The sequence below is a fragment of the Oncorhynchus gorbuscha genome, linkage group LG19 (assembly GCF_021184085.1).
Source record: "Oncorhynchus gorbuscha isolate QuinsamMale2020 ecotype Even-year linkage group LG19, OgorEven_v1.0, whole genome shotgun sequence".
Classification (NCBI taxonomy): Eukaryota; Metazoa; Chordata; class Actinopteri; order Salmoniformes; family Salmonidae; genus Oncorhynchus; species Oncorhynchus gorbuscha.
Genome location: NC_060191.1, coordinates 31651650 through 31673009, shown reverse-complemented (window position 1 = coordinate 31673009; position 21360 = coordinate 31651650). Strand labels below are relative to the sequence as shown.

Genomic DNA, 21360 nt, shown 5'->3' with positions numbered 1-21360 from the left:
TCTCTCTCTCTCTCTCTCTCTCTCTCTCTCTCTCTCTCTCTCTCTCTCTCTCTCTCTCTCTCTCTCTCTCTCTCTCTCTACTTCTTCCCCCTCTATCTCTTGTTCTACCCTCTCTCTCCCTCTCTCTCTCTCTCTACTGTTGATAGCCATCAGTGTTACAAGCATGACAGATGTCCTCTCTCTCACTCTCTGTCTGTCTCTCTACCTCTCCCCTCTCTATCTTTCTTTCTACCCATCTCTCTCTCCATCTCTGTCTCTCTCCAATTCAAATTAAGGGCTTTAATGGCACTGGGAAACCTATGTTTACATTGCCAAAGCAAGTGAAATAGATAATAACCCAAAATAAAATAAGCAACACAAAAATGAACAGTAGACAAAACACTCACATAAATTCCAAAATAATAAAGACGTCTGCCTGTCTGCCTGCAGACTGTGTGACGTCCTCTTACGTGCCCGTCAAGCCTTTCGAGGACTGCAGCCAGCACCCGGCCACCGTGGAGGTGGAGGAGTTTGTCCAGGACTCCACCAAGTTCACCCAGCCACACCGCGTCTACAAGAACCACGTCTACGTCTACCCCCGGCATCTCAAATACGACAGCCAGAAGAGCTTCGCCAAGGTACCGTAGATATCTAGTAGATATACTGAGAAATATCCTGGCAAGGAAACCAAATTTGAAGCAAACTTACTTTTGAGGAAAACCGACCTAATGTTGGAAAGAAAGATCCATGTGTTGTCACGTTTGTTTATTCTCCCAGCAATAGCACACAATATTTGACATAAAGCAGGTTGACAAAATATATTTTTTGCCCATGGAGTAATGTGGTATTGTGATACACAAGTAACACTGTACATTTCATATGTATATACTCTATTCTACTGTATTTTACGCAGTGTCACTCAGAAATTGCTCTTCCTAATATTTATATATATATTTTTAAATTCCATTCTTTTACTTTTATATTTGTGTGTATTGTTGTGAATTGTTAGATACTACTGCATTGTTGGAGCTAGGAACACGAGCATTTCGCTACACCCGCAATATTATCTGCTAAGTATGTGTATGCGACCAATACAATTTGATTAGATTTGACTTATATGTGACCTCTTTGCAGACAGGCGTGAAATACTGTATGCCCACAAATGTGACAATGTTATTTTCATTCACAGGCTCGTAACCTTGCAGTCTATGTGGAGTTTCGAAGTTCGGACGAGGAAGTTGCCAAACCTTTGAAGGTGTCGTATCTTCTCTGTCATCGAGAGCATTTAGAGTATCATGGTGGATTCTTTTGGAAAAACTTCACTTTTCTCTTATTTTCTCTTAACTTGCTGCCTCAGTGCATATACGGCAAGCCTGGGGGCCCAGTTTACACCACAGCAGCCTGTTCCATAGTCCTTCACCACTCCCAGAACCCAGACTTCTATGATGAGGTGAGTGTGGAAGGAGAGGGTTGAAGAGGTGTATGGCTAGAGATGGAAGGGGGGGGCGGAGAGGCACGGGAAGAGATGTATTGGACGTGCAGGGCTCTTATTGCCTGGTAGCCAGTTTTGTTTGTGCAAAACTCCTCTGATGCTCATTATCATGAATGAGAGGGGTTGAAGCACAATCAGACATGTGCATACCAGGCTAGAGCCTTCACTGTGTAGTGGCTGGATAAAGTTGCCCCCAGATGCAGATCTTGGGTCAGTTTTGCATTTCCCCCACTAATAGTTTGGGTTAGGATTGGGGGAAGGGGAAGATGATACTAGATCTGTACCCAGGGGAACCTTCACCCTGGAATTTAGTGGCTCAGTTGATTGTTCACCACTGTGACACCAGTTGTCAATTCATCTTATTTTTTTAATGTTTTGAGGCTTTTGTTTAATGCACAATACATTGTGATTTCATTTAATTTCTGTGCCTGTTTGTGAAATGGTCCTTTGTTTCATCCTCTGCGTGCCAGGTGAAGATTGAGTTGCCCACCCAGCTCCACGAGAAGCACCATCTACTCTTCTCCTTCTACCATGTGACCTGTGACATCAACGCCAAGACCAACTCCAAGAAGAAGGAGGCCCTGGAGACCCCAGGTAGGGAGGAAGGAGAAATACTGTGATCCTGCGTGGCTCAGTTGGTAGAGCATGGTGTTTGTCACACTCCAGGGTCGTGGGTTTGATTCCCGCTGGGGCCAGCAGACTGAAAATACAGTGGGGCAAAAAAGTATTTAGTCAGCCACCAATTGTGCAAGTTCTCCCACTTAAAACGATGAGAGGCCTGTAATTTTCATCATAGGTACACTTCAACTATGACAGACAAAACGAGAAAAAAAATCCAGAAAATCACATTTTAGGATTTTGAATGAATTTATTTGCAAATTATGGTGGAAAATAAGTATTTGGTCAATAACAAAAGTTTATCTCAATACTTTGTTATATACCCTTTGTTGGCAATGACAGAGGTCAAACGTTTTCTGTGAGTCTTCACAAGGTTTTCACACACTGCTGCTGGTATTTTGGCCCATTCCACCATGCAGATCTCCTCTAGAGCAGTGATATTTTGGGGCTATTGCTGGGCAACACAGACTTTCAACTCCCTCCAAAGATTTTCTATGGGGTTGAGATCTGGAGACTAACTAGGCCACTCCAGGACCTTGAAATGCTTCTTACGAAGCCACTCCTTCGTTGCCCGGGCGGGGCGGTGTGTTTGGGATCATTGTCATGCTGAAAGACCCAGCCACATTTCTTCTTCAATGCCCTTGCTGATGGAAGGAGGTTTTCACTCAAAATCTCACGATACATGGCCCCATTCATTCTTTCCTTTACACGGATCAGTCGTCCTGGTCCCTTTGCAGAAAAACAGCCCCAAAGCATGATGTTTCCACCCCCATGCTTCACAGTAGGTATGGTGTTCTTTGGATGCAACTCAGCATTCTTTGTCCTCCAAACACGACGAGTTGAGTTTTTACCCAAAAAGTTATATTTTGGTTTCTTCTGACCATATGACATTCTCCCAATCTTCTTCTGGATCGTCCAAATGCTCTCTAGCAAACTTCAGACGGGCCTGGACATGTACTGGCTTAAGCAGGGGGACACGTCTGGCACTGCAGGATTTGAGTCCCTGGCGGCGTAGTGTGTTACTGATGGTAGGCTTTGTTACTTTGGTCCCAGCTCTCTGCAGGTCATTCACTAGGTCCCCCCGTGTGGTTCTGGGATTTTTGCTCACCGTTCTTGTGATAATTTTGACCCCACGTGGTGAGATCTTGTGTGGAGCCCCAGATCAAGGGAGATTATTATGTATGTCTTCCATTGCCTAATAATTGCTCCCACAGTTGATTTCTTCAAACCATGCTGCTTACCTATTACCGATTCAGTCTTCCCAGCCTGGTGCAGGTCTACAATTTTGTTTCTGGTGTCCTTTGACAGCTCTTTGGTCTTGGCCATCAGGAGTTTGGAGTGTGACTGTTTGAGGTTGTGGACAGGTGTCTTTCATACTGATAACAAGTCCAAACAGGTGCCATTAATACAGGTAACGAGTGGAAGACAGAGGAGCCTCTTAAAGAAGAAGTCTACAGGTCTGTGAGAGCCAGAAATCTTGCTTGTTTGTAGGTGACCAAATACTTATTTTCCACCATAATTTGCAAATAAATTCATTCAAAATCCTACAATGTGATTTTCTGGATTTTTTTCCCTCATTTTGTCTGTCATTGTTGAAGTGTACCTATGATGAAAATTACAGGCCTCTCTCATCTTTTTAAGTGGGAGAACATGCACAATTGGTGGCTGACTATTGATTGATTTACTAATTGATTGATTTACACATTACATACAGTATATTGTTTTCCCAATGTGTTCTTTCGCCTGTGTGTGTGTGTGCGGGTATGCCCTGTGCATTGCGTGTGTGACTGCAGTGGGCTACTCGTGGCTGCCTCTGCTCAGAGAGGGTCGCCTGGCCTCACAAGAGTTCAACATCCCTGTGTCTTGTAGCCTGCCCCCTGGATACCTGCTCGTCAAAGAACCCGGATCTACTAAGGTAGGGGGGGGGGGGCGGGGTGAGATGCATGGAAGGGAGCGAGGGGGGAGGAAGGGAGATAAGAGAGAAACTAGGGGGGAAGTAGAAAGAGAATATTTGGATGGAAGGAGATACAGTAATTGAAAGAGAAGGCATTTTTTGCTTTGTAAGATTTGTCATGTCATAAAATGTAATTGAGAGACCGAGAGGTATGAAGAGAGCACACCAAAGGGAACAGCAGTAAAGTGTTAAGAAAGTATGGATCTCCCTGGTGCTCAGTGACCCTTCCTCCCTATCTCCCCCCCAGAACGGCTCGGATCTGAAGTGGGTGGACGGAGGTAAGCCCATATTCAAGGTCTCCACCAACGTCCTCTCCACAGTCTACACCCAGGTAAGAGTCTGGCTTTACCCTGCCACTCCTTGTAAGTGCCACAAGTCAACTTTGTTCTTAAAATAAAAAAGTGTATTTAACCAAATTTTAACGGGTCTCAACTCCAGCAAGGCAATCCTTGTTATCCCACTGTGATTTTAGGATTGTGCCCCAAAGGGAACCCTAACCCCTATTTAGTGCACTACTTTCGACCATAGGGCTCTGGTCAAAACTAGTGCACTTTGTAGGGTTCGGTTTGGGATGCAGATTCAGTTAGTCCTCATCTCCACTCAGTGATTCTGGTTCTGGTTGTGACCGTGTCTTCTCTCTTTGATCGCCAGGAGCCCCACCTGAATCGCTTCTTCCAGCAGTGCCAAAAACGTGAGACGAACCCCTCCCAATCACCTACCTCAAACTTCCTCAACTGCCTGAAGGTCTGAAGAAATGAAGGAAGGGAGGGAGGACCTCACATCTCTGCATTCTGCATTTCATTCCCATACTATACACCCCATTACTGACTCTCTCTCTCTCTCTCTCTCTCTCTCTCTCTCTCTCTCTCTCTCTCTCTCTCTCTCTCTCTCTCTCTCTCTCTCTCTCTCTCTCTCTCTCTCTCTCTCTCTCTCTCTCTCTCTATGGCTATCGCTCTGTCTCTGATTCTCCTTCTATTTCTTCTCTCTCTCCCACAGGGCTTACTGAGCATTGAGAAGATTCCGGTGATAATTCGTTTCCTGCCGGTGCTCTTCAACCAGCTGTTCAAGGGTCTCACCCAGAACGACAATGACGAAGTCACCACCACCACCACCAGGTAGGATGGGGCACTGCAGGCCACGGACCACTCTCACTGCTACAGGATTCTGCAGGCATACATGTTGCCAGATCATGAATATTGCCAGCTATTAATGTTGCCAGATTAGCAATAGAATGTCGCCAGGTAATGATGACGAATGAGTGACCACCTTGTTTGCATGTGTTTCACCAGGGTGCTGGTCCACATCGTTGCTAAGTGTCATGAAGAAAACCTAGACCACTACCTGCACTCCTACATAAAGGTATGGTGCTCATTTCATTGGGATGTTAGCCCTGTCTTGCAGGAAGAGCGAGGCTCAGATTCTGCAGTTGTTTAGCCGGAGAGGCGAGGGGAGGAGAGTAGCACACAGACAGATTCATTTGTGAAGGCAGAGAAGGAGGCTTTGTGTGTGAGCACGTTTACACGTGTGTGTGTGGGCGGGCGGGCGTGTGTGGGCGGGCGGCAGAGGTGGGGGCTTTGGGGTGTGGTGAGTGCAGGAGCGTGGCTGAGGGGCTAGGGAAATGTGCCCAGAACACTGTGGACACAGAGAGAAGAGAGAGTCTGCCACACACACACGGCTCTCAGCTCACACACAGACAAGCATGGCTGTGGGGAAGAGAGAAGGGGGGGTGTCTGGTGGAAGGCACACAAGGACACCGAGCCTTTTCAATAAAAAAAAAGCAAGGCTTGCTTTTTAAGAAGAGAGAGATGGAGAGAGAGAGACCGACAGACAGAGAGAGAAAGAGACAGAAAGTGAGAAAGGGAAATGGAGAATAGAACCAGCTTACCACCAGCTTTTTCATGTCTGGTAGAAAGAAAACGAGAATCCTACAGTTGATCTTTAAGAGGGGCAGAGGGACAGAAAGAGAAATGGAGGGAGGGTGGGAGGAGTGGAGGAGGAAGGGAAAGAATGGGAGGACCACTGTAATGAAACTGGCGTTACCATGGCAACTGATTGGCATGCTGCTCGGGGGTGGGGGCTAGCAGCAAGCAATTTTCGGCCAGTGCTTTCTCGCCGTGGGGTTGTGGGTGTGTGTGCCTGGGTGCACAGAGGTGTGTGTGTGTGTGTGTGTGCATGTGTGCGTGCATCGATGCAAATGTGTGTGTGCATGTGTGTGTGGTTGCCATAGTTCATTAACAAACTAAATTGGGTGACGTCAGTGGTAATGAGGTGTGTGTGTCAGACACATACAGTGTGGGTGGAACATTTCTCACAAAAAGAGATTCATTGCCAAAATAAGCTAATTTTTCAGCATCTTTTTCTTATTCCTCATAACTCTGATTACATCAACCTTAATTAATCGGTGTTGTTATGTTAATATGTAGGTTTAATTAAATGTAGAGCCAAGAATGTTGCATGTTTGGTTCCCTTGATGCTAGTAATGCGTGTACAGTATGTGAGAGACAGAAAAAGTGTGTCTGTACAGCATGTCTGTCTGTGTCTGTTTGTCTCTATGTCTGTCTCTATGTGTCTGTCTCTGTCGGACTCTCTGTGTCTGTCTCATTGACCTTGTTCTCTCCGCTGCGGTGGTCAGTTTGTGTTCAAGGCGGAGTCGCACGGCTTCCGGACGGTCCACGAGGAGCTGGCCAAGGGCATGACCTCTGACCTGAAGAGCAACGAGCAGCCGGCCGTCAGGAACATCCTCAGGGTGAGCCTAGATGGCCGCCACGCCCGGTCCCAAATGACACCCTATTCCCTTGAAGGAAACCACAGGGCTCTGGTCAAAAATAGTGCACTGTAACGGGAATAGGGTGTCATTTGGGTGGATAGTCCCACGATCTACAGATGCTCACACGGTCAACAAACTGTCAACTGCAACTCTGTTGACATGCAACTGCTTTCTAGGGTTATGGTTAGGTTTAGGGTTAGATTAAGGGTTAGGATTAGTGAATATTTAATTGAAATGTTGTTGAAATGTTGACAGTTAGTTGGACATCTACATCTACAAACCTTTTTGGGACTGTCCAAATAAAGTCATACCTAGAAATGTCATACATAGACATGTTAGGATGCCTTATCTTACATAGCAAAGCCGTCTATATGCTCTACATTATATATTTCTATCTCTTTGTGCCATTGAATGTGACCCTGAGTGCTTAACTGAACGTGAACCGCATAATCTGACCCCTGTTTGACCTTTTACCCCTGTCTGCTGCAGTTTTCCTGGTTCTTCTTCGAGCTCATTGTCAAGTCCATGGCCCAGCATCTAGTGGACTCAGACAATGTCAAGGTAAAGAAACATAACATATGAAGTTATAATATATACATATACACTCACCGGCCAGTTTATTATGTACACCCATCTAGTAGCAGGTCGGACCCTCATTTGCCTTCTGAACAGGCTGAATCCTTCGGGGCATTCTATAAGGTTTCAGAAACGTTCCACAGGGATGTTGGTCCATGCTGACGCGATGGCATCACAGAGTTGCTGCAGATTGGACAGCAGTACATTCATGCTGAAAACAGCCCGTTCCATCTCATCCCAGAGATGTTCTGGGTTGAGGTCTGGGGACTGACCAGGACACTAAAGTAAACTGAACTCGCTGTCATGTTCCAGGTGATGTCCACTCCTCAATTGTCCAGAGTTGGTGATGGCGTGCCCACTGGAGCCGCTTCTTCTTGTTTTTAGCTGATAGGAGTGGAACCCAGTATGGTCGTCTGCTGCAATAACCCATCCATGACAAGGATTGACAAGTTGTGCATGGCAAGATGCTCTTCTGCACACCACCTGTTGTTCTGCTCTGTTATTAGTCTGTTTGTGGCCCGAGTGTTATCTTGCACTATTCTTGCCATTCTCCTTCAACCTCTCTCATCAACAGGCTCATTTTGCCCAGAGGACTGCCGCTAACTGGATGTTGTTTTGTTTGTCGCATCATTCTCGGTAAACCCTAGACACTGTCGTGCGTGAAAAGCCCAGGAGGACAGCCGTTTCTGAGATACTGGAACCGGCGCGCCTGGCACCAACGATCACACCACGCATAAAGGTCACTTGTCTTGCCCGTTCTAACGTTCATTCGAACAGTAACTGAATGCCTTGATGGCTGCTTTATATAGCAAACCACGGCCGCATGACTCACTGTCTGTAGGAGTGATCCCTTTTCGTGAACAGTCTGGGTGTACTTAATATACTGGCCAGTGTGTGTGTATATGCCACTTACCAGACACTTTTATCCAAAGCGACTTACAGTACGACACAAAAAAAAAGTTAGTACTCAAGTCTCATAAATTCAGATTCTCTCGAGCCTACCGTCCGACCATATATTGGGCCTGCATCTGTCCTACGTCCGACTGTACCATTCAGTGCTGTTAGTGCATACATTTTGTAGTATGTATATGTGATCCCTGCTGGAATTTAACCTACGACCTTAGTGTTGCAAATGTAACTTATACATTAGGCCTATACGTTAAGTTCCATATTATGTGTGCCTCAGCTCCCTCGACCACAGAGGTTCCCTTCAACCTACCTGAGTCGTCTGGAGAGCTTAGTCATGACCGTGTCCGACCACATCTTCTGGAAGAACAAGGAGCTGGCAGAGGAGACCCGCAGTGCCAACCTGGCCGTGGCAGCCTTTGTCAAGGTGGGCATCACACACTCACACACATACATTACATGCTTAGGGAGATATCCTTATCACTTGTCGAGATCGAGCTCAAATGCTGCCAATGGTAATACATTTGTGTTCCCTGACTAATGAAGCGGAGATGAATCGATATTGATTTCCTTAAAGAGATTCTCCGGTACTTTTGTGTCCTTTTTAGACAGTAGTTCTGAAAGTAGCACTCGTGAGCCGAGCCACAAGTGGTCCCCGAAAACATTGCATACCACGTCACATTTGTGCAGATATGTGCACCACTTCATTGCTCTCTCTCTGGGTGCATGATGTGCCTCTTGTTAGATGTCACTCAAATGCGAGGGGCTGAAGCTCGTTGGCTAGAACTTGAATTGCAAGGGGGTGGGCCCACATGGGGGAAAATATAGGGGAAATGGCGCAGCACAAACCTCCCTAAAAACATGGGATTTCGTGGCTAATTGAGGTAAGACAGTAATTCTTATAGATTATGCATGTATGAACTACACGTTGACACATCTAGCCGAAAACCGGAGGTTTAAAAGATAATTAGAAGTCTCCAAAGTTCTGGAGCATGTTTTTAATTGTGTTGTGAAATTACCTCTCTCTTTCATGTTCTTCATAAACTAATGCTGACCCCGACTCTCCCTCTCTCCCTTCCTCCATCCATCACTCCCTCTTTCCCTACCTCACTCCTCTCCTCCCCATCTCCCTCCCCCTCCCTCCCTCCCTCTTTTCCTCCCTCCCTCCAGCGTTGCTTCACCCTCATGGATCGAGGGTTCACCTTCAAGCTGATCAGCAACTATGTCAACATGATCACAGCCACTGACAACAAGGTTACACACACACTTGCACATACACACATCCTTCTCATTCTGTCTCTCAGTCCCAGAATTGTGTGAATAAAGCATTGCCTTATCTGTCGGTGTAATAGCTAATGCCACTCACTGTAGAATAGAAAGGATTAGAAAACAATGAAATAGATACTAGAATAGGCAACAATGAAATAGATACTAGAATAGAAAACAATGTGCTTCAGAGATGTTGTGGTGTTTTTATTCGGTCAATCAGGTTGTGACTCCGACATTTCTCTCAACAGGTGCTGTGTGAGTTCAAGTTTGAGTTCCTGCGAGAGGTGTGCAACCACGAGCACTACATCCCTCTCAGTCTGCCCCTCCCCTCCGCATGCATCACAGGTCAGAAGTCATCTAGGGTTCACAGGGACCTAATCGAAGTCCATCTTAGGTATTAATGCCGTTGCATTCATCTTCATTCATTGCACCGCTTAACACTTTCTTTTCTGTTCTATCTCTTTCCTGTCCATTTCAGACAATGCATCACAAGAAACGCAAAGTGCTCAGGGTAACTATCGGTCCCTTTTTATGATATTTTGTGATATTCACATGATGTTGTACTGGTGTTCTTTACCACACGACAGGTAATGGGTGGAATAAACAAACCATCATTTAGTTTAATGTAGTGGTACTAGGTACTAGGACCAGCTCTGGTCCATGAGATGTTGCTAACCAGTCCCTAAAATTATTATCTGACATCAATTTAGTCAATTCTAAAGTGTTAGTTTTAATGTAAGGGTTCCTCCGAGAAGGAAGAACCGTAGCTGTCTGGTCTCTGCTATAAAGCAAGTTGAGAAACACTGGTAATGAGACTTGGATGCTTTTAGGGCACTGAGCTCTCTCTTTCTCTCGCTCTGCCACCCATAACCCCCTCTCCATATATCTCTCTCTTCCTCCCCCTCTCTTTCTGCCTCTTTCTCTCCCTGTTTCTTCCCCCCCAAACCCCTCTCTCTCCCTCCTTACTCTCCACCCTAGTGGATGTGCCAGAGTACAGCCTGACGGGCGAGTTCTGCCGGAAGCACTTCCTGACGGGCTTGTTGCTACGGGAGCTTGGCCTGGCGTTGCAGGATGAGCAGGACCTGCGCCACCTGGCCCTCGCCTGCCTCAAGAACCTGATGGCCAAGCATTCGCTGGACGCCCGCTACGCCATGAAGGTACGCCACGCACGCCAGCACCATGTAGCGGGCACCAGATGATAATATAACATGTGTCCCTAATGGGACCGTATTTTCTGTATAGTGCACTACTTTTGACCAGAGCCCGATAGTTTACGAGTACACTGTATATACAAGAGTATAATGACACCCCTTCAAATTAGTGGATTTAGCTATTTCAGCCGCACCCGTTGCTGACAGGTGTATAAAATTGAGCACACAGCCATGCAATCTCCATAGACAAACATTAGCAATAGAATGGCCTTCCCAACAAGTCAGTTCACCAAATTTCTGCCCTGCTAGAGCTGCCTCGGTCAACTGTTAAGTGCTGTTATTGTGAAGTGGAAACGTCTAGGAGTAACAACGGCTTGGCCACGAAGTGAAAGACCACACAAGCTCACAGAACGGGACCATGCTGAAGCGCGTAAAAATAATCTGTCCTCGGTTGCAACACTTACTAGCAACACTTACTACCGAGTTCCAAACTGCCTCTGGAAGCAACGTCTGCACAAGAACTGTCTGTCGGGAGTTTCATAAAATGGGTTTCCCTGGCCGAGCAGCCGCACTCAAGCCTAAGATCACCATGCACAATGCCAAGTGTTGGCTGGAATGGTGTAAAGCTCACCGCCATTGAACTCTGGAGCATTGGAAACACGTTCTCTGAAGTGATGAATCACGCTTCATCTTTTGGCATTCCGACAGACTAATCTGGGTTTGTCGTATGCCAGGAGAACGCTACCTGCCTCAATACATAGTTTAACTGTAAAGTTTGGTGGAGGAGGATTAATGGTCTGGGGCTGCTTTTCATGGTTTGGGCGAGGCCCCTTAGCTCCAGTGAAGGGAATCTTAATGTTACAGCATACAATGATATTCTAGTCGATTCTGTGCTTCAAACTGGCATGCACAGAGCCCTGACCTCAACCGAACACCTTTGGGATGAATTGAAATGCCGACTGCGAGCAAAGTCTAATCGCCCAACATCAGTGCCCAACCTCACTAATGCTCTTGTGGCTGAATGGAAGCAAGTCCCTGCAGCAATGTTCCAACGTCTGGTAGAAATCCTTCCCAGAGGAGGCTGCTGTAGCAGCAAACTCCATATGAATGCCCATGATTTTGGAATGAGATGTTCGATGAGCAGACTTTTGGTCTATTAGCCTGGTTCCAGACATGCTTCTGTTTTAGTTTAGCCGACTCCTCTGATTGACAGTTGATCTGGTTAAATAAAGGTGAAATAAAAAAAATACTTTCAAAAATGTTGTGAGTTGGCTGTAGCGCAAACAGATCTGGGACCAGACTGTTCCACACAGGAAACTGAAATATTTTGATTGGACAGTGTACAATGTACTATAGCTGACAGAAACATATACACAGTAAAATTAACTTTTTAGATATTGGGTTGACTTAAAGCGTGTGTGTGTGTGTGTGTGTGTGTGTGTGTGTGTGTGTGTGTGTGTGTGTGTGTGTGTGTGTGTGTGTGTGTGTGTGTGTGTGTGTGTGTGTGTGTGTGTGTGTGTGTGTGTGTGTGTGTGTGTGTGTGTGTGTGTGTGTGTGTGTGTGTGTTAGGAGTGAGGGGCACATTACAGTGATGGCTATGAGGATTTGAAACAGTAGGAAATCATTCAACTGGGCACATACGCTCTCTGACACACACACTCTACCCTGCGGTCCTGTGTGCAGGAAGCAGACTATGTAATGCGCCATTCTCACTGGGACCTCTGAGCACTCAAGGAGAGAAGGTGGCATGGAGTGGGGTGCTGGAAAGGATCCAGGGTGCGTCCCAAATGGCACCCTATTCCCTATAGTTCCCATAGGGTTCTGGTCAAGAGTAGTGCACTATGGGTGCCATTTTCCACTCAGACCCCAGACAGCCAGATCCCATCTGAGATTAGGAGCCTGCCAAACCCAACACAGTACAACTGTTGACAGATCTCTGTTTCTTGCTCTCTCAATCACGCAGAGTTTAAAACCCCCGATAGTTACTCCCTGTAGGTCTGTCGCTCACTGTCGGTCTTTCTCTCTCTCTTTGTCTGTCTCAAATTCTCTCCCCTCTTGCTCTCTCTCTCTCTCTCTCTCTCTCTCTCTCTCTCTCTCTCTCTCTCGCTCTCTATTTCCTGCCTTTCTCCCTCCCCCCAAACTCCTCTCTCTCTCCTCCCATTCTCTATTTCTCTCTACTCTCTCTGCCACCCCTCTCTTTCCTCCCTCTGCCCCTCCCCCCTCACTCTCCTCCCTCTCTCTTCATATTCTCCAGGATAAGCAGGCGAGGATAGCGTCCCTCTACCTGCCTCTGTACGGCCTCATCCTGGACAACATGCCTCGCTTCTTCCTCCGAGACCTCTTCCCCATCTACTTCACCTCCAGTGACCAAGTAAGAGCCTCCACTGCAGCCCTGATTGACTGCAGCCCGGCCCATGACCAAGCAAAGTGCCACACAGCCACTGTTGTTGTAGTGATGTCATAGTTTGGCGCGGCCCGCAGTGCTACTTTAGGGTCATGTATGTCCAGTCACAGCACCGTTCAGAGGCTAGGGAGGGAGTGGTGGAGGGAGGGAGGGGGAGAGAGAGGGAGGAAGGGCAGGGATAAACGTTTACACGGGCACAGCCGCTCCGCTAATGTTACTTTTAAACACAGGAAATGGTAATTAAGCTTTATTAAGGGAAACCTGGATTTATGGTTCCCATCTATATTAGACGTGCCTCGGGAGAACCTGGAAGGGAAATGTTTTGTTTTTATATTCGTCAGGTAGTGGAATCGAGCTTTACCCGGGCAGACTCTCAGACTCCAATATCTTGCTCACTGGTGTTGGTGTGAACTGTGTCCCTCTGGGCCAGTAGAGTCGGCCAGTAGAGTCAAAGTGAAATGTTCCCCTCTGGCCCAGTGGTGTTACAGTATAATATTTCCCTCTAGCCTAGTGGTGTCAGTGAAATTTTTTCCTCTGTGCTAGTGGTGTCACAGTGAGATGATTCCCTCTGGCCTAGTGGTGTCACAGGGACATTTTTCCCTCTGGCCTAGTGGTGTCACAGTGAGATGTTTCCCTCTGGCCTAGTGGTGTCACAGTGAGATGTTTCCCTCTGGCCTAGTGGTGTCACAGTGAGATGTTTCCCTCTGGCCTAGTGGTGTCACAGGGACATTTTTCCCTCTGGCCTAGTGGTGTCACAGTGAGATGTTTCCCTCTGGCCTAGTGGTGTCACAGGGACATTTTTCCCTCTGGCCTAGTGGTGTCACAGTGAGATGTTTCCCTCTGGCCTAGTGGTGTCACAGGGACATTTTTCCCTCTGGCCTAGTGGTGTCAAGGTGAAATGTTTCCCTCTAGCATAGTGGTATCACAGTGAAATGTATGCCTCTGGACCAGTTGTGTTAAAGGCTCTGCAAAGTCAATCAGGGGTCTGAAGTGGCTGTGCAACATAATTTACTGCAATGTAGCCTCTGCAAACGTCTGGGCTTTCAAACTTCAAATCAAATGTATTTATATAGCCCTTTGTACATCAGCTGATATCTCAAAGTGCTGTACAGAAACCCAGCCTAAAACCCCAAACAGCAAGCAATGCAGGTGTTGAAGCACGTTGTCTAGGAAAAACTCCCTAGAAAGGCCAAAACCTAGGAAGAAACCTAGAGAGGAACCAGGCTATGAGGGGTGGCCAGTCCTCTTCTGGCTGAGCCGGGTGGAGATTATAACAGAACATGGCCAAGATGTTCAAATGTTCATAAATGACCAGCATGGTCAAATAATAGGTCTGGGTCAGGTAGCACGTCCGGTGAACTGGTCAGGATTCCATAGCCGCAGGCAGAACAGTTGAAACTGGAACAGCAGCATGGCCAGGTGGACTGGGGACAGCAAGGAGTCATCATGCCAGGTAGTCCTGAGGCATGGTCCTAGGGCTCAGGTCCTCCAAGAGAGAGAAAGAGAGAATTAGAGAGAGCATACTTAAATTCACACAGGACACCCAATAAGACAGAAGTACTCCAGATATAACAAACTGACCCTAGCCCCCCAACACATAAACTACTGCAGCATAAATACTGGAGGCTGAGACAGGAGGGGTCAGGAGACACTGTGGCCCCATCCGATGATACTCCCGGACAGGGCCAAACAGGAAGGATATAACCCCACCCACTTTTCCAAAGCACAGCCCCCACACCACTGGAGGGATATCTTCAACCACCAACTTACCATCCTGAGACGAGGCCGAGTATAGCCCACAAAGATCTCCACCACGGCACAACCCAATGGGGGGAGCCAACCCAGACAGGAAGATCAGTGACTCAACCCACTCAAGTGATGCACCCCTCCTAGGGACGGCATGAAAGAGAAACTTCTTGCACTTAATGGAGCAGAGCAGAGCTATTGTGATGGAAGTTGTCAAGGAAGTGAGTTTGTGTTTACACTGGACGTGCCGCCCCCACCTACCGTCAACCAGTCATGTCAATGCACACCCTCCATACGAAGCCTCTAACCACATTATTGGATCAAGCATAAATTGGCTTTCACCGTAAACTGACCTTCGCCTCCTGAGCCCGTTGTGGAGTTGCAGCGATGAGACAAGATCGAAGTGTATGTAAACTTCCGACTTCAACTGCGTGTATGTGTGTGTATATATATATATATATATATATATGCTACTGCTCGACAAAAAATGTCTTGGTCGACCAACATGCAGTCTATTGACCAAACAATCAACCAGTCACCTAATTGGGGTCAGCCCTAAAGGGATACCATATTGTTTTTAAACGTGTGCTTGCTTTTCTCATCTGACAAAACCAAAGCTGATTCAGAGGGGGTATGGCAGATTTCAAACTCTTCAGCGAAGGACTCGGGTAGGATACACATGACTATCCTCGATGAAAGGTGGATATCGGAGGGGGGGGGGTAGGACAGTCTATAGTTCGCGGACAAACAAATTGACTTCTCCTCGACCACTTATCGGGTTCCAGGTAACACGGATGAGAGGGGGTGGAGCACGGACTTTTGCCCAAATGGGAAAATGCTACGCTGAAATGAATCCCTCTGGCCTAGTGGTGTCGCACTGAAATGTTTCCCACTGGCCTAGTGATGTCACAGTGAAATGTATCCCTCTGGCCTATAGTGGTGTTCCAGCAAACTCTTTCCCCCTCTCCAGGGTTCAAGAGATGACCTGAGTGTGGGAGGTGGTGTGGCAGGTCCTGTGGCTCACGTCATTCGCCATGGCAACTCGGTGGATGCCTCCTTTTCCAAAGAAGTGCTCAACTCCATCACAGGTAGTGTGTGTGTGTGTGTGTGTGTGTGTGTGTGTGTGTGTGTGTGTGTGTGTGTGTGTGTGTGTGTGTGTGTGTGTGTGTGTGTGTGTGTGTGTGTGTGTGTGTGTGTGTGTGCGTGCGTGCGTGCGTGCGTGCGTGCGTGCGTGCGTGCGTGCGTGCGTGCGTGCGTGCGTGCGTGCGTGCGTGCGTGCGTGTGTGTGCGTGCTTGCATACTTTTGCGTGTGTGTATGCGTGTTTGCAACTGTGTCTGCACCATAACCTCTAGCCCTTCTCCTGCCCCCAGCCTTCTCCACCCTGGCTGTTTCTACGGGTAACCATGCCGACTCGCGGGGTTCTCTGATTAGCATAGAGTCCAACCCCAGCGACAGGAACAGCGAGAAGATGGATGGATGTGAAAAGGTGTGAAAGATGACTCACTCAGCGGAATGTCAAATCCGGAAATGTTGTGCAGGCTGTGTTGGCTTAAAGAAAGAACAAAAATATTATAACTATTGCATGAAGAAGAATGTGTGTCTTTCTCCTTCTCTCTCTGCCAACCCGCACCCCCCCTCACTCTACCTCCCCCTCTCTCTCCCCTTCCCCTCTCTCTAACTCCCCCCTTTTCTCTCCCATCCTTCCTTCCCTCACTCTCTCTGTCAGTTTGCCCGGCCTCAGTCTCTGATAGGCTTTGGATCTCGCATTGACAAACTGGACCAGGCCGAGACGCGCAGTCTGCTCATGTGTTTCCTCCACATCATGAAGACCATATCTGAGGGTGAGACACATAGTGTTACCTCCATGCAGGTCCTATAATTCACTACAGTAAACTCCAAAAGTAATTGGGACAGTGACGCAAATTCTGTTGTTTTGGCTCTATATTCCAGCTCTTTGGATTTGAAATGATACAATGACCACGGTGTTAAAGTGCAGAATGTCCACTTTAATTTGAGGGTATTTGCATTCGTATCAGGTGAACCATTTAGAAATTACAGCACTTTTTGTACATAGTCCCCCCCAAAAGTATTGGGACAAATTCAATTATATATGTATTAAAGTAGTCAAAAGTTAGGTACAGTATTTACATCAAGCTTGGACACTACAAATTGGTGGATGTATTTGCTGTTTGTTTTGGTTGTGTTTCAGATGATTTTGTAACCAATAGAAATGAACGGTACATAATTTGTCGTGTCATTTTGAAGTCACTTTAATTTGAATTAAGAATACAATATGTTTCTAAACACTTCTACATCAATGTGTATGCTACCATGATTGCAGATAATCCTAAATGAATTGTGAATACTGATAGGTGAGGAAGTTACAGAAGCACAAATACCATCTGCACTTTAACGTCATAGTCGTCGTATCATTTCACATTCAAAGTGCTGGAATATAGAGCCAAAACAACAACAAATGTGTCACTGTCCCAATACTTTTGGACTGCAGTGTGTATGTGTTCTTTATGAAATTCTATGGTTAACCCCTTCACTACCTGACCAAAGCAACAGTACAGTGGCCTGGTATAAATCGGACCAAATGCTTAGGCCTACACTACAGTAGACGGGTAGCTAGTACCCGTTAGCCAATTCCTTAGTGTTAACCTCTTCCATACCGGACCGTAGCCTACAGTAGGGTTGTTACGATACTCGACTTTCCATGGCAGAAAGTGAAACAGGAAGTCTAAACTATGCGTCATGTGAAATACTTTGTGCCAACGCTTGGGAAGGAAACAGCCGTGACTCTGGATGACGTCATAAGGTTGTTTGTTTGTTTGTTTCCAACATTTGGACTGTTTTCCTCAAGACATTTAAGTCCCCTTCCTGATTTGTTTGCTGGCCATGATACTTCAGTGTGTCGTGACACTGGTATGCACTGTTAGTCACATCCTTGCAAGTTGCACAGTGAGGTGGTGCAGGTACGGGTTTATGTGATAAGGACGCTGCCTTTTTAAAATGTATTCTAATTCCCCCCCAGACGTGATGGTTTCCTATTGGCACCGAGCCATACACCAGGAGATCTCCGACTTCTTCAACCTCCTGGAGTGAGTATCGTCACTGTTAACCGTTCCTCTGTGCCTGTGTGCATGGACAGATACCACATGCAGATGGATACATTACGTGTATTACATTCATTGCATTGATTTTCAAAGACACAGCTAAGCATATCAGACTTTAAATAAGTAGTTGTTGTACATGGTGTAACAGACGTGGTACATCCCGTTGACCTTGGTTGTGACGGAGCCTGTGGAGGAAGAGAAGAAATGATTACATGTTTTTTTTTACCATGCCGCACAAACACACAGATGTACAGTGGGGCAAAAAAGTATTTAGTCAACCACCGATTGTGCAAGTTCTCCCACTTAAAAAGATGAGAGAGGCCTGTAATTTTCATCATAGGTACACTTCAACTATGACAGACAAAATGAGAGAAAAAATATCCAGAAAATAACATTGTAGGATTTTTAAAGAATTTATTTGCAAATTATGGTGGAAAATAAGTATTTGGTCAATAACAAAAGTTTATCTCAATACTTTGTTATATACCCTTTGTTGGCAATGACAGAGGTCAAATGTTTTCTGTAAGTCTTCACAAGGTTTTCACACTGTTGCTGGTATTTTGGCCCATTCCTCAATGCAGATCTCCTCTAGAGCAGTGATGTTTTGGGGCTGTTGCTGGGCAACACGGACTTTCAACTCCCTCCAAAGATTTCCTATGGGGATGAGATCTGGTGAATGGCTAGGCCACTCCAGGACCTTGAAATGCTTCTTACGAAGCCACTCCTTCGTTGCCCGGGCGGTGTGTTTGGGATCATTGTCATGCTGAAAGACCCAGCCACGTTTCTTCTTCAATGCCCTTGCTGATGGAAGGAGGTTTTCACTCAAAATCTCACGATACATGGCCCCATTCATTCTTTCCTTTACACGGATCAGTCGTCCTGGTCCCTTTGCAGATGATGATGTTTCCACCCCCATGCTTCACAGTAGGTATGGTGTTCTTTTGATGCAACTTTGATGCAATTCTTTGTCCTCCAAACACGACGAGTTGAGTTTTTACCAAAAAGTTATATTTTGGTTTCATCTGACCATATGACATTCTCCCAATCTTCTTCTGGATCATCCAAATGCTCTCTAGCAAACTTCAGACGGGCCTGGACATGTACTGGCTTAAGCAGGGGGACACATCTGGCACTGCAGGATTTGAGTCCCTGGCGGCGTAGTGTTTTTTTTGCTCACCGTTCTTGTGATCATTTTGATCCCACGGGGTGAGATCTTGCATGGAGCCCCAGATCGAGGGAGATTATCAGTGGTCTTGTATGTCTTCCATTTCCTAATAATTGCTCCCACAGTTGATTTCTTCAAACCAAGCTGCTTACCTATTGCAGATTCAGTCTTCCCAGCCTGGTGCAGGTCTACAATTTTGTTTCTGGTGTCCTTTGACAGCTCTTTGGTCTTGGCCATAGTGGAGTTTGGAGTGTGACTGTTTGAGGTTGTGGACAGGTGCCTTTTATACTGATAACAAGTTCAAACAGGTGCCATTAATACAGGTAATGAGTGGAGGACAGAGGAGCCTCTTAAAGAAGTCTGTGAGAGCCAGAAATCTTGCTTGTTTGTAGGTGACCAAATACTTATTTTTCATCATAATTTGCAAATAAATTCATAAAAAATCCTACAATGTTCTCATAGTTTAAGTGTACCTATGATGAAAATTACAGGCCTCTCCCATCTTTTTTAGTGGGATAACTTGCACAATTGGTGGCTGACTAAATACTTTTTTGGCCCACTTTTTTGGCCCACTGTATGTGTATATGTGTATGTGTGTATGTATATGTATGTATGTATGTATGTATGTATGTATGTATGTATGTATGTATGTATGTATGTATGTATGTATGTATGTATGTATGTATGTATGTATGTATGTATGTATGTATGTATGTATGTATGTATGTATGTATGTATGTATGTATGTATGTATGTATGTATGTATGTATGTATGTATGTATGTATGTATGTGTATATATATATATATACAATTATTATTTCATTTTTTATTGGGTGGAACGTTTAATTGAGCAAATCCTTGTTCCGATCTCCTGACCCACAGTATGTAAAGGTACGGCTGACTATGTCGGTGGCGGATGGTTTATTTTTTGACCGGCAGTGCTTAGCAATATAATTTTGAGTCTATATCTTGCTTATCTCTGGGATTGACTCAGGATGACGCTTAAATGCGCAATATGTTTAAGTTGCAACTTATTCTGTTTAGGTTTATTAGATGCGAACTAAACACTTTATTCGCGGGAGCCTCCTCAGTTCATATGTTAGTAGAAGTTATGGGATAGTGAGAGGTGAACGTATAGTTGGGATTTTATTTTTGTTTTACCTCTTGTTCGAGGTCGCGCCGTGGCTCTTTGGCATCGGCCAGACAATGTGTTTATTATTTTTATTTTTCCTTTTTTTCTCTCCTGTTTGTGCATGCCTGTTAAATATGGGTTGATGGGGGGGGTAAGTGTTGGGGAAATTAGGGGAACAGGGTGGGAAGCAAAGGTGCTTGCAGGGGGGAGGGGTGGGTTGGATACTGCTCGGGTGTAGGTGCTACATATGCTGATCGTGATGGTTTGGTGCGCTTTCTTACCTTTTTATCATGTTACATGTTATGCAGGCCACCATAGGAACTACAAACGAGACTAGGGCGGGGCTTACATTCACTTCCTGGAATGTCAAGGGTTTAAACAAACCAGTTAAGAGAGGCAAGGTCCTAGTCCACTTGAAAGCACTCTCGTCTGATATTATAGTTTTGCAAGAAACCCATCTGAAGAATAACTCTCATAGCAGACTTAAATGTAGGTGGGTGGGGCAACTTCTCTGCCAAAACGAGAGGCACAGCGATTCTGGTACGGAAAGGAATTCCCTTTCTACATAAAACCACTATTGCGGATAAAGAGGGTCGGTATGTGATCGTAATAGGAGAAATCCACTCTACCTCAGTAAATCTACTAAATATCTATGGGCCAAACAAACATTGATAACCCCCTCTTTTTTCAAAAGAGTCCTTTTCCTGATTTCCTTTTACTCTCATGTTCACAATGTTTACACTTGAATTGAGTACTTTTTGTTGGATGCTAGACTACTCCCCTATACCTGTAATGTGAGGTATCATGATATTATAATCTCGGACCACAGTCCACACACCTTCTCCCTGAGATTGTGTGACATTGTACCAAACGAGAGGGTCTGGAGGTTGAATCCTCAGCTCCTCACAGAACCAACATTCTGTGAATATCTTAAAGACCAAATTACATTTTTTTTGATACCAATAACAACACAGAGACTTCCCCAGCATTATTGTGGGAAACACTGAAGGCTTATCTGAGAGGCTGTATCATCTCCTTTCAGGCTGCCAGGAGTAGGGAAAACAGAGGAAAACATTAAAC

The 21360-nt window shown here is 45.8% G+C and overlaps 1 protein-coding gene across 7 annotated transcripts in view; it reads left to right on the top strand.

The window, feature by feature from the left end:
• dock10 (dedicator of cytokinesis 10) overlaps positions 1 to 21360 on the top strand; it is a 216253-nt gene that overhangs the window by 149135 nt on the left and 45758 nt on the right. For all 7 annotated transcript variants that reach the window (XM_046316183.1, XM_046316182.1, XM_046316185.1 and 4 more), the window contains exons 17-37: positions 430 to 617; positions 1169 to 1234; positions 1337 to 1429; positions 1942 to 2065; positions 3883 to 4004; positions 4291 to 4374; positions 4695 to 4787; positions 5040 to 5158; positions 5333 to 5402; positions 6676 to 6789; positions 7300 to 7371; positions 8573 to 8719; positions 9463 to 9546; positions 9810 to 9906; positions 10040 to 10072; positions 10540 to 10718; positions 12967 to 13083; positions 15833 to 15950; positions 16234 to 16349; positions 16590 to 16704; positions 17901 to 17967. In XM_046316183.1, the coding sequence (XP_046172139.1) occupies positions 430 to 617; positions 1169 to 1234; positions 1337 to 1429; positions 1942 to 2065; positions 3883 to 4004; positions 4291 to 4374; positions 4695 to 4787; positions 5040 to 5158; positions 5333 to 5402; positions 6676 to 6789; positions 7300 to 7371; positions 8573 to 8719; positions 9463 to 9546; positions 9810 to 9906; positions 10040 to 10072; positions 10540 to 10718; positions 12967 to 13083; positions 15833 to 15950; positions 16234 to 16349; positions 16590 to 16704; positions 17901 to 17967 (2218 nt within the window). The remainder of the gene's footprint in view (positions 1 to 429; positions 618 to 1168; positions 1235 to 1336; positions 1430 to 1941; positions 2066 to 3882; positions 4005 to 4290; positions 4375 to 4694; positions 4788 to 5039; positions 5159 to 5332; positions 5403 to 6675; positions 6790 to 7299; positions 7372 to 8572; positions 8720 to 9462; positions 9547 to 9809; positions 9907 to 10039; positions 10073 to 10539; positions 10719 to 12966; positions 13084 to 15832; positions 15951 to 16233; positions 16350 to 16589; positions 16705 to 17900; positions 17968 to 21360) is intronic.